The sequence below is a fragment of the Amyelois transitella genome, chromosome 8 (genome assembly GCF_032362555.1).
Source record: "Amyelois transitella isolate CPQ chromosome 8, ilAmyTran1.1, whole genome shotgun sequence".
Lineage (NCBI taxonomy): Eukaryota > Metazoa > Arthropoda > Insecta > Lepidoptera > Pyralidae > Amyelois > Amyelois transitella.
The window spans coordinates 326,004-353,877 of record NC_083511.1 but is presented as its reverse complement, the minus strand read 5'-3'; the positions used below and the strand labels follow the sequence as shown (position 1 = coordinate 353,877).

General features: G+C 37.2%; 2 protein-coding genes and 1 long non-coding RNA gene across 4 annotated transcripts in view; 1 reads left to right on the top strand and 2 right to left on the bottom strand.

The window, feature by feature from the left end:
• The window catches only part of LOC106140826 (uncharacterized), a 346,955-nt gene that overhangs the window by 188,649 nt on the left and 130,432 nt on the right, over nt 1–27,874 (bottom strand). The gene's annotated exons all lie outside the window — the stretch shown is intronic.
• LOC106139380 (calmodulin) lies at nt 10–27,874 on the bottom strand. Of its 2 annotated transcripts, none has more exons than XM_013340816.2 (4): nt 27,716–27,874; nt 21,663–21,837; nt 4,333–4,575; nt 10–1,195 (listed from the first exon to the last, which is right to left on the bottom strand). In XM_013340816.2, the coding sequence occupies exons 1-4, from the start codon at nt 27,716–27,718 to the stop codon at nt 1,167–1,169; spliced, it is 450 nt and encodes a 149-aa protein (XP_013196270.1). In that variant the 5' UTR covers nt 27,719–27,874; the 3' UTR covers nt 10–1,166. The 2 variants fall into 2 exon arrangements, with proteins under 2 accessions (XP_013196270.1, XP_013196268.1); XM_013340814.2 differs by lacking the exon at nt 27,716–27,874 and adding an exon at nt 22,172–22,328.
• Nucleotides 25,940–27,721, top strand: LOC132901988 (uncharacterized). The gene is made up of 3 exons (XR_009656969.1): nt 25,940–26,138; nt 26,465–26,644; nt 27,156–27,721. It is a non-coding gene; the product is annotated as an uncharacterized LOC132901988 (long non-coding RNA).

The window sequence follows — 27,874 nt, the reverse complement described above, 5'->3', positions numbered from 1 at the left end:
AACATTCGATGAGATTTTCATAGACTGTATTGTGAAAATTTAAATGGCTTTGAGATTTATTAACAAAATTAAAAGCCGAAAGTTGTAAACATGCTCGCTACGGCTCGCCGTCGGCTCCCTGATAACGCCGCGGTTTTCCTGCCGCCGCCGGCCATGCGAGCTCGCACAAACATCCATATAGAAACTCGAAGCCGATGCAGATTGTATTTGTTGTTTTACAATAATACATTAATTAACTTATCGTAATTATGACTAAGTAAGTTAAGTACCTATTATAAATACACTAACAACAATAAATCACGATTTTCCGTAACGGACAGAGAAACAAGTGGGGTGGGCGTGGCGGACACGACTCAACGGGGCGAAATGAAACATCGATGCTTATTGACCTAAAAATGAAGAAACATTTATTTTCAGTATGTCTTTTGTAAAATTTAATAACAGAATGAATCAAATGTGAGATAACAGAGCGGAGTACTTTCCATTTCGATAGAATTAGTTTCACCAACAATAGAAATATAATATTTATCAAGTCATTTACAGATACAATACAATTAATGCAGTACCGATAAATCTAATTTATTCGTTTATTGAGTTAGTTAAATTTAAACATTTATTACGATGCAATGTACATGGAGTGAGTTGCGGTATCAGGACCGCGGAAATGGGTACAGTATATTTTTTTGGGATTTTTTTTTCAATTTTATCATCACGTACTTTATAAATATCTCATACTTGAAAAAAATTTACATTAAAATGTATCGGAAAGGTGCGGACGCTAGCACCGCATACACTAGGCGCGACGCAGACACGCACGCACGCACACAGACACAATGTTACAGACCGGAGCCGATACAATATACACAGATATAAATAATGAGCCGACACGAACCGATACTGGAACCATCACTTGCGACGCACACCTATTCGTTTCCCTTTGTACCGCTACAGTTAAAATTTTTCTTACATAGTAAAATTAACGGAATACTTTAAAATCTAAATAAAACGGCGGCCGCGCCGGGCAGCGCCAACTCAAACGATGACATATTTAATTTATATCGCAAACACTAGAGAAATGCAGGTCCAATACGATGGTAATATTGTGTGTCATGAAACAAAATGTATATTTAAATTCTCTGCTTTTTACACACACACTAGCCGGCGGCTCACTTCGACGTCATCATGGTGACGAATTCTGTAAACAAACAGACGGGCTGCATTACTATACGGTACACAGATTTAAATTCATTCTAGGTAAATTACATGGACGCATAAAAATGTGGAAGTTAAAAAATAAATAAAAAGAATTGTCTACATCATGCAACTTAACAGCTAAGTTGAACTTCCGGTTGAACACCGATCAGAATGTTATTTATTTTTACACGTCCATGCTAAATTTATTAACAGATGTAAAAAAATAGCCAATTAATTGTTTCACATAAACCCTTGCATAACATGTCTAAGACGAAATGTTAACACATAAAATATTAACACAACTAAAATGACCGACAGATAACAAAGATGCACTAGAAATATTTATTATGAGACAAGAAATTAAAAGAGGCGACGAGCGACCGCCTCGAGGCGCGAGGCCGAGGCAAGCGTTCGCGACAACAGACAACATGAACCTAAGAAACTTTACCTTGTCATGCCACTACAAGGGGATTATGTGAAATACCACCCTCCGGTTACCGATTACATTAAGTATATTAGAAGTAATTATATTTGTTGTTTAGATTAAAATGCCAGCCAGTGCTGTGGGGATCCGAAAGTGTGCCGTGCGTGAACACCTAAATTAATTTTCCATTTGTAATGTTTGCTGCTCGTTCGTCAAACCGAGTCGGGTGCGAAGCGTATCTATGTACAGTCGCAAGCACTGGGCGATCGCCGGGGAACACCAGGTGGTATTTCTAAAAGAAACTATACAAATATTAGACACATGCGTTCCTATACTGCCCAATAAGGTGTCAATAGGAATATTTATCTAGACAAAAAACTTATTTGACAAACCCCACTTATTGAACTTCGACAAATCCCACTTAACCTTTTTAAAGTCCTGCCCCGAAATAGCCAAGTATAAAATCCGGGTGACTGTCCCAACAGATTCATACCTAATAATGATGTGAACAGGCCAACAATATAAACGTCAGGTATGACGGAATCCATTGACACTTCAATTGGCAGTTGGTATAGTGTGCGCAGGACCAGCGAAGGACCATGTCGGTCTTTGCTCGCCCCGCGAGTGAGTCGACAGAGATCACAATAGTCAGGTGAACGTCCCAGTGAAACGGTGAGGGCAGGGGACAGCTCGGGTGGCGGGAGAACTAACATATCCAAGGAACAGTTAATAACGAGCAGCAAACCATTCAGATTACCACTGGCATGTACCTATTGTCGTACCGCACTCGACGTAGGCCGTTGGGTTCATTGCTACACACTAATAGGGGAAATCGTTTCGAGATCACAGCGTTATCGTAGAGTCTTTTCTTATTGTTAGTTAGGGGACTAATATCACAAGAGCGTGGGCGTGCCGCGTGCTAACGGCTGCCGTCGCCGCGACCGAATATGATTTGGGCGAGAGCATGGAAGTCTGCAAGAGAGAGAACGCTCGGTCGGGTGACAGTTCCTGGGGCAGGTGCTCCAGCACGGGCAAGCGGCGCAGACACGTGTTTGACAACTGGTACTTCCGTGTAATACAAGCAACAAGGCTCGTTTGCGCTCTATATAAAATGCTAATTGCGCAATTAATTCTCAGACAAAACATGCAAAAATTATACTTCTCCATGTTCGAAGTGACAATTTAAAACCCGTAAGTGCAACTATACAACATTACCATTAGAACCCCCATCTATCAGTGCTTGCGTCAAGAAATAATGTGAACATCGTGCGTCAAACCAGCACCTGCGAGTTACCCGTGCCGTGCTACCACTAACCCTGACTTATAGTGTAATCAGACGAGTAAGGTAATGTTTTAATAGATAGAGAAAATTTCACGATCGAACTTACTATTCTGATTGTACTATGTGTGTTGGTGTACGTAGCAAATCGGCGGCCACGTGACGAGCTGGCGGCCGCCCAAATGCAATTTTTTTTTCATTGTAACGTAACATAACACTGATTCCATGCACAGCGGGGCAAGCGTCAATTTACCAAGCAACGAAATACGCTATTTGCTCGTGATTTGCAACCACTGTGACTTTTTGAACTTCTGCTCATGGGGTCCCAGACCATAGCTACACTCAAGTTTCTATTAATTACGGGGATCATCAGCCAAAAATTTGGAAAACACATTGCGCAGTAATAAAAAATTACGATTCCACATAACTTTATGTTTTAACCTCAGAAGTGTCAAATTCTCATGCGTTGTTAAAATTTTTGTGCCGATGTGTTATCAACTTATCAGTGACGCCAAACCTCATTTTAACTACAATAATCATTATTACTTACAATAACTACTAACTAGATAGTTTGGTTTTGTACAATTTATTTTTGTTACTATGACTGAAATATATATCATAAAAAAAAATCTGACAAAACATTAGTAGAATATGTTCGTGCCGTTGAAAATGTACCGATATTCGTAAATCAAGAGTAAAGATAAACATTCGTTGGTCTGGGGTTATTTTATGATACACCTACCTAAATCATTAATCTTATGAGAAACTTTTAGAAGTGGCCTGATCATGATCAAACCATTTCAGGCAACAACATTGTAACTCAAAAGAGGGTGGTATTTTTCTTTCATTTTGTAAAAGATATTGTGTAAAAGTTATTACAAATTCTGATCTTGTGAATCTTCTAGAAATGTTCGAAGGCGTACTAGATCATATCACAAATGTCATAAACACACTGTACATATATCTTAGTAAAAATCTAGAATCTCAGTTGTAATTTATAATGTTGCAAACATCTGACATCAAGTTGTAAATAATCAGATTCACAAACATTCACAAAACAACTGAGATTCCGCAGTTGTTTTTTAACTAAACTGTCGACCAATCAGCGAGAGCGATAAAAACAACCAATCAGATTGCTTATCTTTCAAAAAGCGAGCTTAACCTTATATCGCAATATTGCTTTCATTTTAATCATAGAATCCGAAATAATATTCCAAGTCTAAGTATTGTTGAATTTATCGTTACGACATTACATTTTAATCCTGACATTTATTTTATAACATCAGAATTGCGCAGCAAACTGCGTGCGACTCTGGATTATTCTTATGGCTTCAATTTTATAGAATCTAATATCATTCCGATTTCTATATTTGAAACAGAATTGCAATACAAAAGGCCGAATCGTCCATGCGAACCCAACAAAACGTCGACTTACCCTCGTAATTGACCTGACCGTCGCCGTCGATGTCTGCCTCGCGGATCATTTCGTCGACCTCCTCGTCGGTGAGCTTCTCGCCCAGGTTGGTCATCACGTGGCGCAGCTCTGCGGCGGATATGAACCCGTTGCCGTCCTTGTCGAACACGCGGAACGCCTCGCGGATCTCCTCCTCGCTGTCGGTGTCTTTCATCTTGCGCGCCATCATCGTGAGGAACTCGGGGAAGTCTATCGTGCCGTTGCCTGTAATGAGATGAGTGGGATCGTGAGATTTTTTAATCTGGTAAAGATTTAAAAGTTTAGATAAGATATTGTGAAACGAGAAGGTAAATGAAATATTTAGAGAATAGGACTAAATTTGGGCGATCAGGAAACGAAAATACGATCCCCATAGGTTTAATTACGTTCTTAAGAAATTGGCCTGCGGTGAGTCATCAGGGGAAAGCTATTAGATTTAACAATGAGCATCATATCTACGATCAACAATGTGCTGCTATTCGCGGCGATGATGCCGGTCCCATCCAGATGTTCCCTATCACCTCCCGTACGCTACATCAATAAGTGTATAGGAATGAACTCAATGCCCGTCAAGAAACAGGATTTATGGGGTATTAAAGTACACAATAAACGAATAAGTTGTTCATTAATGGTCCATTAATATGCGAGATTATTTGTGATCCTGATGCTGTGCTGTACGTTTCCACGAATAGACAAACAAACAATGATTTCTGGGAAATCAATGAACGCGTGGCTTTTAGCAGCAGATTTGTAAAATTAAGCATGTACTTAAAGTACCAACCACATTACACTGGCATTAGAGAAGGCACATTAAAAATATTGCGATTATTCTGAGTTTTGAGGGATTACATTGATAGTTAGATTCATATAAAATAGTTATAAAAAGTCAATAATAACCTTAAATCAAATCGACGCATATAAAACGTGTCTTGTTTAATGTGTGTAATCACATAAGCGGGCGGCACTTGTTGACATGGCTTCAGCCATTACATTAGCCTGTGCTTACTTTGGCATAGTGGTAAAACCATTGCGTGACTAAAATAATAGAAAAATTTATGGTCTCGTAATGAAAATTAAACATGGCAAGACCTATTTTACTGGTATATTTCGGTGGACTACCGTAATTTACTGCCGAATGTGTGAAGCAATAAACAACCTGAGTTAAACAAAACGTAAGCACGCATGTCTCAGTTTTTAATCAAGTTGAAACCTTAATAACTATTGTTTTTCAAGTTCTTTAAAAATTTAGTGGCAAGCAAAACAGATCGTACTAGTTTCATATTCAAAGCGAGAATGTGGGGTTCGCACAACTCATTGAAATGCCAATACCGCTGCACTGCGCTGCATCCGAATTATTTATGCTGTCCGTGCGCACTACATACGGCAGTTACTGGGCAAAGCAGGGTTTATCGTTTTATATAAAATATCAATACCCAAGTCCATGTTATATATCACTTTCGTCCTAATGATGCCGAGATAGGATTTAATGTCGTATACTTGCAATAATTAAAGACAATGTAATTTTTAACAAAGAAATAGAAAAAAAACAGACGAAAAACCTAATCGAAAGTGTTAGTGCTCCCCGATGTAAGCATATTTTTTCACTTTAAGTCGAAAGGTATTTTTGTGATCTTGTCACGTAAGGCTTTGCAAAGGATTTGAAAGCTTGAGCCGGTTCCCGCTACGTGTGGAGACTTGGAGCCGGGATATCGTACGTATTTACATTACACTCCCGTTACGCCGCGAGTCGATTTATCATAATTTCACAACGCGTGACGTGAATATGTCACACGCCTCAGAAAGTTGAACGCACGCAATGCCTTCAAGGGTATACATATAAGTAAATTGCTTAAAATCTAAACAAATTCTGTGTCTCAGTCAAAATAAATATGAGTTAAAGAAATTTTACGTAATTTAAAATTTTAACATGATTTTAGCTAAACAGTGCAAGATTGAATTTATCTATTATTGAGTTTATGTAGACCATATGTAGTTATTGCTAGCGTTCAGGGCTAAATCGTGGTTGTTGAATTTGTATTGTGAAATATCACGAATATAATATTATTATGGCACGCCAAGCGTGACAAGCATCCGTCATCGGTAGCCTGGCCTGAGTTGAACGCACGCCGTCCGTCGCAAAAATAAGTGCGGGTTAAGTTTGGCGTGTCTAATTCTGGGTTAACCTTTGCGAGGTGGTCCGCGGGCTATTTATACCCGACGCCGAGCTTCCGAGAATGCAGGCCGCTTGGACTATCGTGCACCTGGTGCCTGGACTATACTATCAATCGTCGGATACTAGTGCAGTATTTATGTCAACGGCCAATTATTTACTGCGTAGTACTTGAAGTTGAACTGGTAAAACGTTTTAGTTATTTTGACGTAAATTGAAATAAATAATATTAATAAGTTTGTTAAGCACGTTATAATTTTGTTACAAAATCAGGTTGCTATTTTATTAAACTAAACATTTAATTTCAAATTGGTATTTAACTGGTAAAGTTCACATTCAGTGGTCTTTTTCTCTACTTGACCTAGTCTTTAATATCAAACAAAGTACCTGCCTAAAAAGATAAAAATATTTGCCAAGCGGGTATTGTATAACAGCTTTGCTAAATAACTACGGACAGAATTTTTTTATAACAAATATGCTCTGCTTCAACCGCGTCGAATTATTTGTTGTTTTAACTTCGTTCCCTGATAAATGATCATATTGGACGCGATATTGTTTATTTTGTTATCGGCAGTATAGTGTCGGATTTTGCGAGACATAATAAACATTCAGACTAGGTCCATAGCACCATCGTTCCTTACTCATTCTTTAATAATTTCGCCTACCAATAAAACGTTCCCAAACCTACAAATTGAGGATGTACATTTTAATTAGTGAAATGTTGGATGTTTAAAAAGTAAACCAAACTATGCAACTAGATGATGAAGTGTTAAATTACAATCAACATGTTAATCTGCGTGAGATGAGAACAATCGAATCAATCAGCTTTAGCAATGCAATCAAGCCGGCAATCGGAACGTGATCGGGTAAACACGTCACTCGGGGAAAGTTCCGGCAATTAACGCCAAGGCCACAGCACATTGTGTCTATGTATACGATATTTTCCACAGACATCAGAAGTGATATGCGTTAAATCAGCCTCTCCGCTAGACTCCTTAATTTGCGCATCTTAATTCACTTCGCGAATATTAAGACAAACATCAGAATTGCGGAAGAAACAAAGGCCATACTTGAGAATGTAAAGACTATTTGCATTACTTCCTCTTTGTGTTCTCGATTCTTTTACTAACATTTAATCAAACGATACGACATCGTTGCCGTGTTCTAGTGAACGGGTGTAACAGATCATGTGATATTACATCTAAAATTGGATTATGATTACGATGAAATCATTTGATGCATGTGTGTTGTGTACCCAATTAAATTAATGGCCAAAATCGTTATGCGTTGGTGTATGATGTTATCAGCGTGCTGCGAGGCAGCCAAATGAGCACTTTTTAATGACATTGACAATATGGGGACATTTTTGGTAACAGTAGATTGCCGGTTGCGAAATTATGGTCTAATGTGAATAAAACAGTGCTGAGCCGTAGCGGCCAAATTTAGGCGGTAAATATCATAGTTGCCATTGCGTGAATACGAAGCCTTAGTAATACACAGCAAGGACGTCTGACTCAGAGCGTGCCGTCAGCCTTTAGCATACCACCACATTCCTTATGTAGGGAGCGTGATTCGATTTCATTACCATCCAACTAACGCACCCAAGATAATATTAACATGCGTTAATGTGAGAAAATCATATTACTATTTGTCGTAAAATTGGGATTTCAACAGAAAACATGCGGAAGACTGCTTTATTTCCTTGGGGAACCAAAAACGCATCATACTGCGGGGTTAGTGCACGCGTAACGAGTTCATTATGAACTTTAGTGCCGGAGCCCGACATAGCTTTATGTTAGCTGGAACTGGTGCATCTGCCCGCCGCAGCGATGCATTTTCACGAACGAGGTAAGGCAGGGCGATGCTCCTCGTCGACCCGGCACTGTGAGTAAATCGCGACAAACAGACTGGCATAAAGCCAGCGGAATATGCAAATTCATTCGCGATCTGCAAATCGTCCAGACGAACGAACTGTTACGCGCGATGTCAACAACGCTTAAGATAACACGAGCTGAGACTTTAATAACTTGTTAAATGTCGTGTGTCTTCGTTATGGTTGAAAAGTTGTTTTAATTGTGTTAAATGGATGCTGTAATATGGCAGAAAGTTCAAAAATAGAACGGGGATCTGATTCAAGCGCGTGATTCAGAATCTTAAAGGGCACCCCGTTGAGCAATTAGGACGACAATGGGTCAGCTATTTGGGCAATGTTCGGGGGCGTCGCTCGAGATGAAACCGCCCGATAGCAAACGGATAGTTTGGCGACTTACCAACTGAGTCTTGGGATTTACCCACCGTGGAGAAGCGAGTTATAGCCCTTCACAGCGGCTGACAGATGTTTACAACGAACACTGTTTACGCGGCGCAAGGTCGACTGCAAAATAATATAGGGTTGATCGATAAGGCGATAAGCTCGGTAAAATACGGCATGTCGTCAAGTTGTTTGGGCCGAGCAGTGACCAAGGACAACCGGTCACAAGTAATGCAAGCGCCATTTATTTGATATCAATCTTGAAAATGGAGCCGAATCATGGATTTTGTCAAAGTTACACAACACACATCGGCATGGCCAATCGTTGCCGCCATCTTGTGTGATTTATACCAGACGTAATGTGGACTGGACACAAACCAGAAGAGATAAATGAGAATTATCTTAGGTTGTCGTAAATTAAACGGTCGTTAACTTAGATATGCTGGAATGTGCGACACCGATGTTCAGTTCATTGCGTTAACATTGGTGACATTTTGCGATCGGAACACAACACGAGGAAAACTAGTGACGATAAAAACTGCCTAAGGAGGACAATGGATGACGTGTGTAACAATGGCGCGAGAAATATAACATCGCAATTTTTGTCCAGTTGTTACATACTCTATTTAAATATTATCATAAATTATTTCCTTAAAACGTATAGGTAAATTAGCATGATGCGAAGTTAACATGGTCCATCCATGGCGTCACCCAGGATCAGTCAGCCGCGGCTGGTGATATCACCGCTAACGGCCGCACAGGAGCCTAACGTGTAATCTTGAAATCATCCTACAATGAAGTCATCTATTGAGTCATTGTATCACATCGTTATCAATTTCAAGAGGCGCTCTGAGGAGCCCATAGCAGATTTTATCCCGATGGTCATTTCGGACGATCAATTTTGAGTGAGTACCTCATAAAAATTGGCTCCACCAAGAAGCAACATCCAAGTAGCAGGGTCGCGACAGTAGTTCTTGAGGAAAGACGGCACAAACAATAAAGCCGTGGACCATCATCTCATCGACATATAGTTTCTCGAGAAAGTAGAGAACAATTTGATGCGATCTAGAACAAGTGGTGATCGGTTCCAAGTCGATCGATGGCGGGTTGCTTGACCGGCCCGTAACCTATTTTTATTGTGATCCCGGATTAGAAGCGTAAACAGGCGCATGCGTCGTGCGAACGCGTACATCTCAGCGGACATACATCATCAGACAAATGATAGATAACTGTCAGTTTGTGAATTATCTCTTACTTTATGAATGATTTTATTGAAGCTATTATAGCAGAGCCTTTAGTCGCAGTATATGATATTCGCAAAACATCATAAGAGCAAGACATTATAATCTCAAAATAGCACATTCTCAAAATATGATATTCTCAAAATATCATAATAGCTAGATATCATATTCGCGAATCATAATGTTCCCAATACATCATATTTGCAAAAAAGCTAATACTCAGGAAATCATATTCAATCAAATATCATATTCGCATTTCACGATATTTTTGATCCAAAAGTAACATCAGCTACAATAAAACCAAGACTGCGTTTAATTGATTCTTGTCCTAAAACGTGGTACTGGCTGGCCATTTATTTGACAGGAAAAACGTCAACTTTGATTAAACATATTATTTATTGCCTCAGAGGGTAAAATACTTTGCTTTAATTAGTGTTTCTCTGCTTAGGCATAAATATGGAACAATTCAAATGTAATAATAATGAAATAAAGTTCATCAAAAGTCAAAAAAATAAACCGGTGTTACTCTATCAGGGATACAGGTACAATTTCTATTTAAAAAACAAATCTGGGACGACAAACTGGCGGTGTTCTAAGCAACAAGAATGCAGAACGTCAATAACTCTCAACGCCAACAATGAAATTATCAGACCCGCTAAGCATGTCTGTGATTCTCCCAATTTTACAAGCAACCTAATAGATTTGATTGTTGATGACTGTAAGAATGAGGTGTGCACCAATTTTACTTCTGCGCAAAAGATTTTTGAGAACAATATTTTAAAACACGATTTCAAGGGTCAAGAACATGAAATACCAATATTTGCGTCAAAAAAAGATACTCTGTACAGAGCTAGAAATAAATATTTAAATATGGATAACTTGAAAAAAGACTCATTTAACATAAGACTTCCAGATAACTTAGTAGGAGATTTCTATTTATACGACGTACATGAATCATTTGGCCGTATTATATTTTTTTCAATGTTGACACGTGCAGAGATACGTGAATATTTAAAAACGGTATCAAGTATTTACGGAGACGGTACGTTTAAGATTGTACCTAAGCCGTATTATCAACTATACAGCTTACATGTCGACGTGGCACGTACTGAAGAAACAATTAATTTTATTCCAATAATTTTTGCTTTACTTCCCAACAAACAGCAAAAAACGTACGAGTGCTTTTTTTCTATACTTAAACTACAATTCGGATTGAACTTAAATATGTACAAGTGCGATTACGAACTGCCTGTTGTTAAAGCTGTAAACCAGGTATTCCCAAATGCAACCGTCAAAGGCTGCTATTATCACTTTTGCAACGCTGTTTTCAAAAAAAGCAAAGAATTCGATCTCTCTGCAGAAAATCGAAAAATTGTGCAATATTGTTCATTGTTACCACTGCTACCATCAAATTTGATACCGGAGACATTCTACACGATTATGGAAATGTCATCACGAGACCGAGACATTAATAAATTTCTTGATTATTTTAATAATCAGTGGATGAAAAAGATAAGCAGTTCTATATTAAGCTGTTATGATCAAAAAAACAGAACTACAAATGGAGTCGAAGGATGGCATCGCCGAATTAATAGTAAAATTCCTAAAAAGCCAACATTGTATCAATTTATAGCATTAATGAAAAAAGAAGCAAAAATACAAAAAGTAAAACTAGAAAGAAACAATTTACATTTTGCTGACAAGAAACGAAATAAAAAAACGATAGACAAAAATAAAAAAATTAAAAGTATCGTCAATGATTGTGTACTTAAAACAATAAGTCTTCCGGTATGTCTAAAACGGTTAAGTGTTTTACAGAAATATTAGTAGTAAATATATTTTGAATATAATTAATAATAATAAGAATATTTTTTATTTTGTTTTTTGTAATAAGAATAAATAATTTGTTTTGTAATACCTAACAAATAATACTATGTTTCGAAATAATATATCTACCATTTCCAGCACTTCCAGCGGTCACCTCCTCCGCTCTTTTTTGTCTAGCTACATAAATTTTTGTCATATATCGTAATATATCAATTACATATGCCTTACTGTACTTAGAATATAATGTTTTGAGCTTATCATATTTTGCGAGTGTGGTATATTGCGAAAATCATATTTCGTGAATGTGTTTTTACGAGAATCTTATGTCTAGCTATTATGATATTTTGAGAATATCATATTTTGAGAATGTGCTATTTTGAGATTATAATGTCTTGCTCTTATGATGTTTTGCGAATATCATATACTGCGACTAAAGGTAGCAGAGGTAGTATATATTAAGAGTTCTTAATTTGCAGTACAAACTGTACATAAGTCTGCAGTTTTCATTTAAAATATGGGCATTCCACAACTTCACGTGTATAAATTAACATTGCGAAAGCCAATATAAAATAACGCATTGCATAAGATACATATGTTACGTCGTTGATTTCGGCTGTCATTGACAGCTCGCACCAGTTGTAAATCCCTTTAGAAACCAGTTTATGAAATAGTTTCGAATAAATCATTCATTGGATGCTTACATTGATTGCCGACGTAGGGTGACAGTCTTCAACTGTCTCGTTGAAAGTTCACTGTTTATTACCGTGATTTGTTTTCATGGACATGCTCGTTTATCATGCATGTAGCGGTCCTATACCCCTCAGTTCTACTACGATCTATCAAATAGTGTTTGCATCAGTGCATCAACTCGATTGTGCGATCGTAGTAAACGTGATTTATTCAAAGGTTAGAGCCGGGGGCGGGTCAATCGAAACTGGAGACGCAGAGCTGCGACACATAAATTAGCCAATTATTTGTTTGTCTGTCTGCACTGCTCGGCATTGGATAGTTTGGCATGTATTGGAAGAATGGCTGTCTGTGATTCCGTTTCGTCACTCACAGTCTGCACAATGCCTATGGTAGCCGGTTTGAAAATTATTTGCCATATTCAAACTCATATTTCCATTGGCTATATATTCTAGTTTAAAATTTAGCAAACCATCCTTCGAACTCCATTCGAAAGTCGTCCAAAAATAGTCTGAAAAGTCAACTGCAGCTAAACTCATTCTAAATTCGGGTCTTAGGCGGATTGCAGCGTCGCCGGTCCTCGCAGGCCGCCCAATTACCCCGCAACACGTGCCCTGGGTATTGATCGCCGTGCGCCCCTCCCCTACTTCACACCCCGTCAGCTGACGACGAGTATTTATTCGACATTTTTCGTTGTAAATCTTGAGATTAGAGACCATTAGCGCTACGACTTCGGAAGTTCAATAAATTGACAGAGATTCATACTGAATGCGTTTGTTTTTTTTTTAATTAACTTTGATAATGAACTGCAAAAAATAATTATTTAATGACGGAAATTAAGCGTTAATGCGTTAGAGTACGCCTTCACCACGCAATTTAAAATAGCACTTGACCAGTATTTATTCTCTTTGACACAATTTTGTAATACTTGCCAACATTGCGACCAGTTTTTCGTGATTGGGTCGAAGCCAGGTTACGACCGATAATCCGTATTCAAAGTCATGTGTGAATGGATTAGCCGGCGTGTTCAGCTGTCGATGTCCCGTCAAGAAAAGCGGAATAGTGCCCACGAGGCATTGTTCTGTCCCACAAATAGACGAGTGCCATCCAGCTATCTCCCTCTGGCGAGTGAACGACTCCTTATCGCGACGTCCATGACATCACAGGCAAAGTCCATGCCAACTAGAGTAAATTTAGTTCACACTTTTTTGTCCAATTATCTGTATTTTTGTAGGTTCGAAATAGTTTCCATCCGAATTATGGTTTATTGTGCAGTTGAACTTCTCATAACAACCTGAAAGGGCTCCAGTCAAATGAGAAACAGGCTGTAAATTTTGCTTTCAAAGAACGATTTCTTATTGTTATTTTGTGAGAAGGAAGTTGTTAAATACACGAACTTGGGCAAGAGCTTACAGAAATATCAAAGTAAGTAATCTTGTATGAGCAGAATGTATACATACTGTGTATTTTCCAATCGAATCGGTGCATTTGAGTGCCCTTTGATCATTCGGATTTGCTCTCGAAAAGCAGTAAAATCGTGTTCAGTAGTGGGGTCATTGAAACTTGGCAGGTCAGCCTCGGCGGATCCGTCACGTCACTGGCGCCAGCGACCAAAGACTAATCGCGGACTAAAGCAGAAACCAACTGTCTAGCGTAAACTAGAGTTAAAGAGAAACAAGTTGTAAACAACATAATAAGACAACAGTCAAGGAATAAAATTTCTGCTGATTTATAATGTAAAGTCTTCAGTTCAATCAATTTTCTTGGGGTCGTTGAAACTTGGCGGGTGCAACGGTGCTGTGCCTCAAATTAGGTCACCGGCGTCTGAAGCCAGCCCACGTAACTAATGTGATTTTAGCAGATTCTGCAATTCCTGGCTTTTCTTTGTTGTTATGATACATAAGTTTAAAAAGGTTTTCCACTACTTAATAATAGTCCTCGTTTCTTAAATATACTTTATGCATCCGAGTTAGTGTTTGCTTTGAAGACTTCTTCAGAAAACAATTCATATAATTGTCGCGTGCACATCAGTCATCGAAAAATATTCTCAGAAACGGTTAAATCTGGGAGTCATATTCCTGGAAAAAATATTTGTTGCCATATTTATGAAGCTGTCGTATGAAAAAGCACGGCTTAAATTATTTAAATTATGTGATGACTGTAAATTTTTGTGCGCAAATCCTGTGGACGCGTAACGTAAATATTCTCAGATGTAAAGCAGACATATGTATATATATGTATAGTTGGTACTGATTATGCACAAAAAATAATAATAAAAAGCTTTATTAAGCAGGAGTCATTATCATTTTAGTATTCTGTAGTATTTTCTTGTTGCAAATGTGTTTTTTTTTTGTAACCTGCGTTGAAATTGATAAATATTAAGATTAAATCTGTCGTAAGATTAAAAATGTCGCATATTGACGAGAATGCCGTAATGCAATATTAAACAATTGCCAAGAGCGAGCGTTGTAAACAATCGGTAATGTATATTATATAGCACATTAAAATAAATTACAGCTGATACATCCGTGCTCGTATGGAAGTTTGCCCGAAATAATATTTATTGCCCAAAACCAATAGACCATTAGGAAGACATACTTCTTTTCCGTATCAAAAGAAATGATAACACAAATTAAAGAAATAGCCGGTAAAATAAAGACGGAACGTTTTTTAGTGCAATGATTAAGTTAATGAGCCAATTTACCTAGAATTTCAGATGGGCAGGGCTGAAGTCATTTCAGCCAGTTACATCTAAGATCCCTTCAGGACACTTTCGAAAACAAATTCCGAAACCAGTTCTAGTTTTATATCACTTTTAGAGTACAGTAAAGCGTGTTGCTGATGAGTTTCTGTTGGCATTTCACAAAAATGTTACTGATACAGCTGATATTTTATGTAAAGAACTAACAAAAGAAAAAACTCAGTGCTGTGAATATTTTATTTGATTAGTTCGTTAGATTAGAGTGGCCTGGCCCGAGGCCAATAAAATTTTTCCCAAATCTCTTCTGTATTAAGAATAAAGTGATTCGACCAGAGAGAGCATAGTTATAAATGTTTTAAACAAAAAGGTATGATTGATCAGTATTTTCAGGGAGAACAAGTCCAGTAGGACCACCTACAAACTCATGTATATTTTAGCAGAGCAGTTTCGTCGAAACGAGCACAATGGCTGAAGAGTGCCCATAATTACATTAATGGTCGAAGAAGGAGTTGATAAGAAATTTTCAATCATGCATTTGGACACAAAGAAAGCAGATTAGATTTTCGAACGTGAAGATATTATTTCCATAATATTCTGTTCTTGTTCTGTGTCAATTTTGTGCGAAATTTTTTATAAGCTTTGTTCTCTAACTGGCACACCTAACTACTAACTAACTAACACCTGAAACCACTAGATCATGTCTTAATAATAATTAAACAGTCAAGACGAATGTCACTAGCTTTTGGACAGGCTTGTGATACTAAAAACAACAGCTTTAAACAGTTAATTCTAATCAGTAATACATTATCGCCGGCTAACGGACAACAGTTATCGCAGGAAAGCGGTGGTGGTTTCCGATGGCGACAATTAGTTCGTATTGTGGTCCTGCGCGGCCGGATGTATCAATATAGTGCTCAGTGCTAGAAATCAGACACGCAATGTCATGGTCGCGATGTGTCACTTGCATTATGAACGATTAAATGTATTTAAACTAGCCGTGCCCCGTGACTTTGTCCGCAGTAAAACGTAATGTTACAATTTGAAAAATAACGAGTAATGGGGATAGAAATTTGTGTATTTTAAAGTTAGAACAATCTAGAAAATACATCTGCGAAAACCGCATTCAAATCGGAGCAATAGTTTTCGCGTGTTGAACAATGAATGACAAACACATCTACAGACAGACAAATTCACAAATTATATTTTAAGCATCTGTTGGTTATATTTAGAACGCCCATATCGATTTATGGCAATATCTTTCAAACACAGACATCGGTCCGTTGGAAATGTGGAATTATCCCATTTTTGGTTTCCAATTCTATAAAAAAAGGCGAACATGTCGAAAGAGAAAAGCATTTGGTTCGATTGCAAGAGTTCATTACTTATGCATATGAGAAATGCCTCGTATCAGCACAAGAAAATTCCACGTAGAATAATTTATTATTTAGGACCGAATTCGACGATGCGTGACGTGAAGGTCAGTGACGGAGGCCCATAACATGCATGCTTGGACTTATTGAACTTCCCGTTGTACTATTGATCCAAATATTTTACTATAAATAAAAAGGTGAAAATGACCTCATTTTTCACGAAATTGATTATATATTGATAGCGAAATCGATTAACGATTATAATGCGATATGAATTGGATTTCTTTCAGCCGACATCAGGCTAAAGATTATTATTTATTTGATAATCGGCAGTTTCTATGGACTGATTTTAATTATCGAATGTTACACAACGCTGAAACGAATTCTAAAGATAAGTTTGGAGATAAATAAGTATAATTTGGAACAGTTTTATTCTGAGACTGAATTAAAATGCCCCTGTTAAAACGCTTCGAATACATAGCTCATAATGCAGTGGGCATGCATTTCGAAGGCAAATAAACAAGTGACGTTTAACAACATTACAAAATACGGACAGACTAAAAGAAAGCAACAAATTTGACGCTAAAAATATCTATGCACCACCATAGAATGAAATTTTACAATCAGTATTCATTTCAGCAACAACTTTATCAGAGAAAGTGGAGCACGAGTAAGAATTCTCGTCACGACTTCTAGTTGTGGAGTACATGTACAGTGACATACGTCTTTAGACTCGCCGCGTTCTGTTATCCAACAATTGGCAAGCTCTACTACGTACTACGACCCTAGTGTTGTGTTACGTTTGTAGCGGCAACAGGAGTGACGACTGCAGTTATCACGATGTTGTATTCACACCTTGTTTATTTAGCACATGCCTCTATATGTTTTGGTTTGTATAACCATGTAATGCATTCATTTGTCAAGTATAGCGTTCATGCTCTCATGGAAAATGTCAGTTGGAGCGTATACAATGTCGTGGAGATGATAAAACAGAAGGAACGTGAAAAATTGGTATATCAGATCTAGTAAAAGTGCAAATGATCTTAAAAACAATGAGGAAACAATCTGATGGTAGCAATATTCTAAGAGACTCCATCATGCATTGTCACAGATACAAGAACGCCTACAAAGGAATTGAAAAAAATAAACAAAACAGCCCACGTATTCGTTAACATACCAAACAAGTGAAAAACTAATAAACAGAATCTCAGGGTCGTGACGTCATCCAAAATTTAGTAGAACTAAGTACTTAACATTACCAATATTCTGGCCTACAACTAAACTGAAAAGAATAGGTATAAAATAATCAATTACCGACTCGTTGAAAAGGATTTCTTTACATGCTCCAACAACTTCAGATAAGAGAATATTATGATTTAGTGAAAACATGTGTAAGAATATCAAATCTTATAAATTTTCTAAAAGCGTTTTCAAAATGACAATCTAGATTGCAGTTGATCTCAATGGAGATGTATTTTATATTATTTATATCGATATAATTATAGTATGTGCTAGTATTCGAACGACAGCTGTTCACACACAAGCGAACCGTGAGAATAATATCACCCTTGTAGATCTCCCAAACCAAATGCCTCACTTGAGACCGGCTGAATCATTCAACAATACATTTATTTTCTCGGTATATGCCTTTGTATTCTGTTTAAAATACAATTGAACTTGTAGTGTAACTGCAAATTATGAGAGAACTTTGTCAACGACACGCATACGTTATAACTTTTGTAAGCATTTGAATTTTACACTTGGCAAGTAAAATTATGTGATTTGTGAAAACCAAAGAAAATTTTAACCAGAAAGTTAAAATTGGGAGTAGTTAGAAGGGTAAAAAAAATTAACGGTACTACTAAATGGTAGTAACAAGGGCAAGAAACTGTTAATTAGTGATGTTTTGACAGTTTGACAACAATACTGACAAAGATTGCATTTAACAACAACAATATTGAATGAAATACTATTTGAAGTTATATGAGTTGTTTTCTCAGCAGAATATAATTGAAGCGGGGTTGATGATCCAACGCAAGGAATTATCCCAGTCTACATATCGATAACGCGAATGTCACGGCCGAATTGCTGCAGACTCATAAACAAAACATCGGGCGTTGGCGAAAACGATAACACGCGTTGACACTGCCAGGCCTAGGGTTGGCATTCGTTAGGTTATCACCGGGAAATGTACTTGTCTTTGTAACAGAATTATAACTATACATAGGACAGAAATTTAAGGACAACGGGCCGGGCTATTTTGTAACTCGCCTCGGTGTGTAAACAGGACAATTTCAAATTAAGAAGTTATAAATCATCTGACAACCCTGTTGAGTAAGCGTCACACTGCATAGCGGAACGCGAATCTCGAATCATTTGCCAAAAATCTCCGACCCGCTTTCCGATCTTGAACAACAGCGAAAGTATCCAAAAGAATCCGACTTGTCAGTTTGACCAAGTAATTACATTTCAAGTTGCATTAAGGAACATTCATGACAACTGTCTTGGAGCGCGAAAAATAAAACACAAAGTTAGTCTCGATTTATTACATATTTATAACAGCTTGATTAATGGAGCAACATATATTTTCGCGGTGACAACGCGCTTAATAAAATTAACGACTGCGTTATTTAAGCAAATTGCAAAAAATGGTGAAGAATCACGAATGAAATCTATAAAACCTTATTTGAATATTTTATATTAACCCTAATTGGAACGTGAATAGGGCACGACAGACAAAGATGGGAGAAATGAATTTTGGGTTACATGGATGATATAGTAACAAAAGAGAAGGCTGTTGTATAATGTATGACAAGCTGAAAACAAAGATTTTACACATGTTAATATACGATAGTGGAAGGCTACTCATTGCCGTATATGATTTTCATTGTCTCTCACTACGTAACTATCTCTGAATAGAATACATTTTGGCGTTATTGAAACCTGTTTTCCATTCGAACTATTGCTTACTAGAATTCTGAGGAAAAAAACATTTTAAAGTTAAAGTACTTAATAACTAAACACCGCCTATCGGAATACGATTTCCGATGTGTTACGATTTCCATAAAAATATTTATCTATATATTTTAATTAGAAAGACCAGATCTTTGTTCACCAGTGTTCAAATATCCTTATAACAATGACTTCTGCAACCTAAATGATGCCATTAAGCAAAGCATATATACATTTTAACCATAACACGCGCCATTCTGTTCCAAATAGACCTGCGCAATCCTGTTTAGCCGCCACGTTGACACAGGTACGCCACTAGGTCATCCAATTAAAGGCTACCTAGTTTCTAAGCTAATGAGTTTCCAATAGCCTTCGCAGAATGGGTTCAGCAATGAAACTAATATCGCTAAAGAGCGCACAACAGGGTGACTTGATTTTACATACAAATGGGAACTTTCAAGCGTTTATAGCTAAACAGATTTCTAGCCAAGGATTTTGTAAGGAGATTGAACTATTCTACTTCATTGGTAAAATGGTTACTTTTATGGACCCTACAATCGATAGTTTCCAATATACCGTAGGATTATATTTGGTGATAATATTAGTCCAAGAGCACTCTTATCTCGTGTTTTCGGATGAAAGCCAAACATTATGAGAACAAACAGAAAACCTGCGTTATCAAAGCATGCACTAATATTGGCCCGCGGTATCTCATATTTGTTGTTATATTTCTAGCGTTTTAGTCATCTCATGTGATTAATATCAGACAAAGCTAAAATGGCAGTGGCGGAAAACATCTTGTTAAATAAATACAATGGAATATTTATTTTGGTAATATTTACGACTAAGATAGCGGGGCACTCAACTTAGTACAAGACACGAAACAAAAATAAGATTGTATATGACATGTTGAACTCGTGTTTTGAAAATGATATGAGTTAGGTTTTTCAAAACCGTCACTATCACTACATAATGTAAAACAAAATCGCGTATTGAACTTTGTTCCAAGGGACACTGAGCCATGCCATAAGTAAATAATATAATATAATCCTTTATTTTCCTAATATAATATAATCCTATATTTGAAATAATTATCTAGCGACCCGCCACGGCTTCCACCAAGGTACACATACATACAAACTTGTAATAGTGAAAGAATTTTCATTATGGTTTAAAATTTAAAGAAGAATTTACAAAAAACTATCACAGTTGTAAAGTTTAGATTAATTAGTTAATTTAGAAAAATTCATGCAGTCTAAATCTTGTGTTTCGATAATGTTATCAGCTGAAATACGAGTTTCAATTAAAGATAAGATTTTACGATATCTTACACGTGTACAACGCGTGTGTACGCATTACCGATACTTGGGAGAAAGCAATTATTTTATGAAAATTCAAATCGGTTTGCTAATTTTATTTACGATATCTTGTTCTGTATAACTAGAATGGTGCCTACGACAAAACAGTAATTTCTTTTCGGCCATATTGCTGCTCTAACGTGACTAACTGTCACGGATTCAACCTTTAAATTAAGGAAATTCAACATTAATTACCCTTACTAAAAAAATCAACGTTAATTAAATAGTTAGCACATATATCTACATGATATCATTATTTTGATAAAGCACTTCAGAGAAAATACCTACACACAGAAATGTGTAGCTAAGAATTATTGATCATATTAGTATTAACTTAGAACAATAGCAGCAGTTTTTCCGCTGCCTATAATCGTTCTAGTATTCTTATAGTGGATAAACAATGTGTGCTAAAATGTTCGTGATCAAGAGGAAAGAATTGTTCCAATCTCTGTCTTTAAACGGACATATGTAGGTATTCTGTACGTACGGATTCTGTAATTGATAGTTCGATTTGAACTTAAACACCGTTGCGCAGACAAGATGAGACATTAGTTTTAACTTGCTCGCCAGCACTCACTTTAATAGAAATCTCACAAAATCCATCATTTGTGAAAGCTGTTTAGTCCATTCTCTATAATGTACCATTTAAAAGCGTGTTTCCATTGACTAATACAGCCAATCCTATAGTTCAGAATTATTTAGAATGTCTCAATTAAAACGGAATATGCGGTTATATTTTAAAAGTAAAGACTCACCGTCTGCGTCAACTTCGTTGATCATGTCTTGAAGCTCGGCTTCTGTGGGGTTCTGTCCTAGCGATCTCATCACGGTGCCCAATTCTTTAGTCGTGATAGTGCCATCGCCGTCCTTGTCGAACAGTGAGAACGCCTCTTTGAATTCGGCGATCTGTTCTTCTGTCAATTGATCTGCCTGGAAACGTGAAAATTACAATTTAGAATTGATCATTCCAATATGAAAACTATGTAGTACTTTTTTTTATAGGATAAACACGATTGATGACACACGTTTCTTCCTTACACTTGAGTCGCATAGCAACAATATACAGTGGATGCTAACCAAATCGATTGCTAATTAAATCAAAATCATACAATATTAAAAAAATATCGAAACAAGAGGGATATCTGACATCAAGGTAGTTGCGACTTCGGAAAAACAGACAGTAGACAAGACATTCATTACAACCATTATTACTAGAAAAAACATTCAAAATAGACCAAGACTACAGAAACAAAAGGCTACATACGGCGGTGATGACCATGTTTCCACAATGTCCAAACGAGAAGAGAGGCAGACGCGAGTGGTAATAACGCCCGTGCTATCAGTCCTGATAAGCTATCACTCAGATTATGTGTAATTACCCTGTTTGGCCTTCGACGTCATACTGCGGTCTTTGCTATCGAATACTGCATTACAATAAAATTTATCAATCGCTAAAGGCGATAATAACTCCAATATTATTTGCCTTTAGTTGAAGATAGAGTTCCAAAGAGTTTGTATATCTTATCTGATTAAATACCTATTACCTAGTCACTAGGGTGCTTCAAAAAATCTAACTTTAATTTTTTTTGTGGGGCACACTCTCATTTGATTTCAATATAAAAATAAACGAATACGTATTTTTTCTTTTTAGAATTAAGTGAAATTTAGAGGTCGCTACCGGTCATCAAAGTTTTGCAAAATAAACTCTATTTGGTGCAATATGACTCCGGTACTTTAATCTAAACATGTCCCTGCAAGTTATCTAAACACGCCGCAAGTACATAAATAAACCGCGTACAAGGACTCAGCATTGTTCTAAACAAAAAATATCGTGTTAAAACGTGTCACTATCGCAAACAAAGTAGCCAGTGTGAAGACGTATTTTTGATAAGTCCGCCAATATTGTGATTGTGGTGAATAATGGCGTCTACCAGTAAAAGTGGTGTAACAACGCGAAAAAATACTGATATCTGGTTAATAGGACATGTCACACCAACTTTGTCTCATGTAAAACTTCCGTCTATCAAAGAAGTAATGAGTTTATTTTTTTACTTCAAAACTATAGAGAAGGATCAAAATAACAAAGCTGCGGGTCGTGCGGCATACAAGGTTATTGAAATATGGGAAAAAGCCAGTATTCCCACTAGACTTCAGAAACATGTCGTAGCAAAAATACTTAAATATTTCTCTGAATGGCAGAAGCTTAAAAAAAATAAAGAAAATAAGAAAAAGCGCTCAGCTCAGATACAATTAAAGGAAGAACGGTGGAAGCAAAGTCTGGATTGTCTTTTTGATATCGCTCATGCCAGTGCTTTAGATTTGATTACTATAGAGGAAGACAAACAGTTTCTACTTGCACAAAGAACAATGGGACGTCCAGGACAAATAGGCAGCCTAGACAGAAAATTCGAACAAATACAAACGATCAAATCACAACAGGATGAAAAGTTAGAAAAAAGAAAGGTGCGCGAATCAGAATGTATAAAACGACTAACTGAAAAGTGTGAGTTGTTGTCATCATCTTCATCGTCTTTGGAAGGTATTGAAGAATCAAGTCCACCTATTACTCCGTCGCCAAAACCATCTACATCGATTACAAAACCAAAAAGAAGTAAGAAGATAATAGTCGACGACCGTTTGGCTGTAAGTCTCGACGTTGCTAAGCTAAGTGACCGAAAAGCAGCCATTGTTTTAACATCAACTCTTAAGAGCGCAGGTTGTGACGTTTCAAGTTACAACATTAGTTCATCGTCTATTCGCCGTCAACGAATCCAGCGCCGACAAAAAATTGCAGAGTCCCTTAAAAGTGAATTCAAGCCCGAGGTCCCACTAACCGTTCACTGGGATGGTAAAATGCTTGAAGATATAACGGGACATGAAGTTGTCGACCGTTTACCAATCTTAGCTTCAGGCCAAGGAATAGATCAGCTATTAGCTGTTCCAAAACTGCCAAATGGAACTGGACAGGCAATGGCCTCTGCTGTTGTTGATACCTTGTTATCATGGGGTCTAAGTGATAAAATCAAGGCGATGGGATTTGATACCACTGCTTCAAATACTGGGCGAATAAATGGAGCCTGTACTTTACTTGAGCAAAAATTAGAAAAACCGCTATTATGGTTGGCGTGCAGACACCATATTTTAGAAATCGTACTTGAAGCGGTTGTAGTTTTGGCATTGGGTTGTTCAAGTGGGCCAGAAATACAGATATTTAAAAAGTTTCAAAAAAACTGGCCTCAAATTGACCAAGGAGACTTCAAACCAGTTACTTCTGACCCTGACACATTAAAGGATGTCCAAGATATAAGTGACACAATGATTTCTTTTGCCACACAACAGTTGAATCAGTTTCAACCACGAGACGATTACAAGGAGTTGCTAAATCTCATTGTGATTTTTTTGGGAGGAACACCAGAAAAGGGCGTATCGTTTAGAGCACCTGCAGGATTGCATCGAGCCAGATGGATGGCGAAAGCAATTTATGCTTTAAAAATGTATTTATTTAGACAACAGATAAAAATTACAAAAAAAGAAATCAAAGGTTTAAGAGATGTTTGCATTTTTGTTGTCCTAATTTACGCAAAATACTGGTACCAAGCACCTTGCGCGAGGTCAGCTCCAAAGAATGATTTACAGCTTTTGAAGGACTTGGTGGCTTACGAGAAGGTTAACAAATCACTGGCACAGGTTGCACTGAAAAAAATGACAGGACATCTTTGGTACTTGTCTGAGGAGCTCGTTGCCTTGGCATTTTTCGACGACAATGTTACAGCGGAAACAAAAGCAAAGATGGTCAGTGCTCTCGAAATTCAAGGGTCAGAAGATCCACCTAAAAGAGTGACCCTTGATCGTGACCTTATCCTCAACAAAAACTTAGAAGATTTTGTTACAAACAATACATTCACTTTTTTCAAAACAATTGGAGTGCCGTGCGATTTTTTGAAAAAAGATGTGAATTCTTGGAATTATGACAATGATTACACCAAATGTAAAGAATATGTACAATGTTTGAAAGTTGTGAATGATTTAGCGGAAAGAGGAGTAGCTCTCATGGAGGAATATAATCGTCTTCATACCACCAATGAGGAGCAGAAACAATATTTGCTTTTGGCGGTCAAAGATTATAGGAAAAGATTTCCTAACACAAATAAGTCCACTTTGATATCTTAATTTGATTTCTAAACATCTTTAATACGTTATTTTTAAAATAATTCATATTAAAATATTGATTTAACATCACACTTTAAAAGCTTCTCTCATTTTTTAAATAATAATGCTCTAATAAAAATTATTTCATGTCAAACATGATTTTTTATTTTTCTCTATATTTCAAAAGGCGGTAGCGACCCCTAAAACCTATTTAAAAAATCTGAAAAAAATCCCCCGTAAGTTTTTAGTGTTATGGTAACTATCGAAAAGGTGCCCGGTTACAATAATTAAAAAAAAAATTTTTTCGAACAATTTTGAAGCACCCTACTAGTCACAGATTGTACCTACATTTAAAATTCTTCCATCATACATACCTACTACACATAGACATCAGAAGAAACTAACACAGAAGCAGAAACAGCAAAGGAGTTCTTTAAAGAGCAAAACCATTCAGTATATATGAGGTTTCAAACAACTTGAAGTAGATAATCTGCCAGCTGTTTTGTAAAAATGTCACATGAAATAGGCATGTCTGTTATTCTAAAACAAAGGTTGAAAAAATCTAATCTAAGATAATCTATTAAACGAATTAAAGTCTGGCTTTGAAGAAATAACTAACAACAGGAATGAACTTTGATGGGACGAACAGGGAGGCAGTAGAACATTTTGTACAGCTCACCCACTTTCACATTATAGACATCAAATGCAGTGATATTTTTACATATTACCTTTATTTCATACTAATGATACAAAGTCAAAGCTACAAGAGTCGAAGCTTACATTTAGTAGTAAAGATGATTCAGAGATAATGACAAGTTGATAGCCAATTGGCTAATATAATAAAATTCTGATTTTGCTATTGATAATCTTTTTCCAACCAATTTGGTGCAGTCACTTTCAATATCCTTCAATTTGTTCATTTATTTATTTATATAGCCACATCTATATCCCTTGCGGGAAAGACAGAGCAAACAAACAGTGTTGAAAAGACTGATAGGCCACATTCAGTTTTTGACTTGATGATTAAATTCAGAATCAATTTGTTCTCCTTCAATAATATTTTGGCTGGATAGCATAGTTTGGTAAGAGGCATATGTGTTGTCATTCTGGTTGAATAATCTGGTAAAATTTTAGTATATGGTTTTTGGGTAGCACATAATCCAGGACAAAATAGCCTTTCCCTTAATCACTTTTAACAACATCAATGGGAAGATATGCAGTGGTCAAAGTGCTGGAAACCACACAACACATGTTATATGATACCAAGTTTTCCATAAAATCAATCAATAAAGTGCAGAAAAATAATTTTGCATTCAACAAACTCCAAAGTACACATCACAAAACAAGGCCACTTTGAACAATGGAGTCTAATCTCGGCAATCTCGCTAAAAATATGATAATTATTCAGGCGCTATCATGGGACTCCATTGTTGTGTCCAAGAGGTGTTCTACATCGAGACAATAAGAAGACACGGATGCTAATTAGACAAATTGCCAGTTGATGTCCTACAAGGAAAAGGTCTTTCAGTAAAATTCTTTTTGGATGAATTTGTACAAATGCCTGTACTTACTTTTAAAATAATGATTGGTAAGATTTTATTTTCAATATTAAAGCAGGATCTATTCAGGTCAGATTTTCTCATCAAAGGCACAATCTATATATATACTATACCTTTTAAATAATTGTTAGAAACACAGAAAAAAGATTTCAAAACATTTAATAAAATTTGTTTTCAACAAATTTGATAGAATGTATTTTATTTTGTAATGAATCAGGCAAGTTTCAATACATTCTTCAGTGTTTGTTGTTCAGTGAAGGAAATAATGTAATGATAAAACAAATGTTCTTGACTTTGTCACTTAAGCATTAATAAATTCTAATAAGAACTATGTAGTTAAAATGACTATATTAGCTTGGACTAGCCTCTATGAGTCATGATATCCAAATAGGACTTGCTGATTCTTTTAGACATACTTGCTTGCCTTGAATGGGGACACTCGACGGGGTATTGCGCCGGCATAGTATTTACATGCCCATGAAATGTTAAAACTACCTACATCTTCGGGTTTTTGCTTATCTTATCAGAAACATTTTACAGCCGGTTTTCAGGTTTCTAGAGCAACGACAGGGACCAAGAGGTGGCGGCAAACGAATTGCGTATGAAAATATCGGTTAACGATGATTCAACGGGCGTTTGACAGTTGTGCCCGGCCGATCGATCCGGCGTCAACAGGGCGCGACGCCGTTTCTGCATCCCAGGCCGCACAAAAACCACTTGTTTCCCACGAATAACACAACTAGCGCCATTTTAAACCGTCATCAACCGACCGGCAACGACTAGTAACGTCATTACAACCGGCACCACCTACGGCCCGAAACTATGGCGGCCCTTCTCGAGCCTCTATTCGGAAAACCAGATAAACATTTGCACCACGACCTGCAGATTACTGTCCAACAGTATTGAATATCACTCCTCATTTCTGTTTGGACGAAGTCGTCGTTCCGCAATGCGGTAAAAAACGGCCCTCACAATAATATAATGGAGGCCGTCATCACTATAAACACCGATGCACTGGATCTCCGAAATATGCTCCAACGAGGGTCGCGGATAACACCCCAAATTCACTTCCGATAACATTTTGAAGAAATAACACTCACCATTGTAGATTAACTTGGATTATCTGGAGCTACACTAAAAAATCACAGACTACGCCGCAAAAGCGACCTCACGGACCGACGGTTGAAACGATACTGCCGCCCTCACTCGCGCGAGCGGCCGCGCCGGTAAACTCGCGACCGCGATTCGCTTCGAGCTCA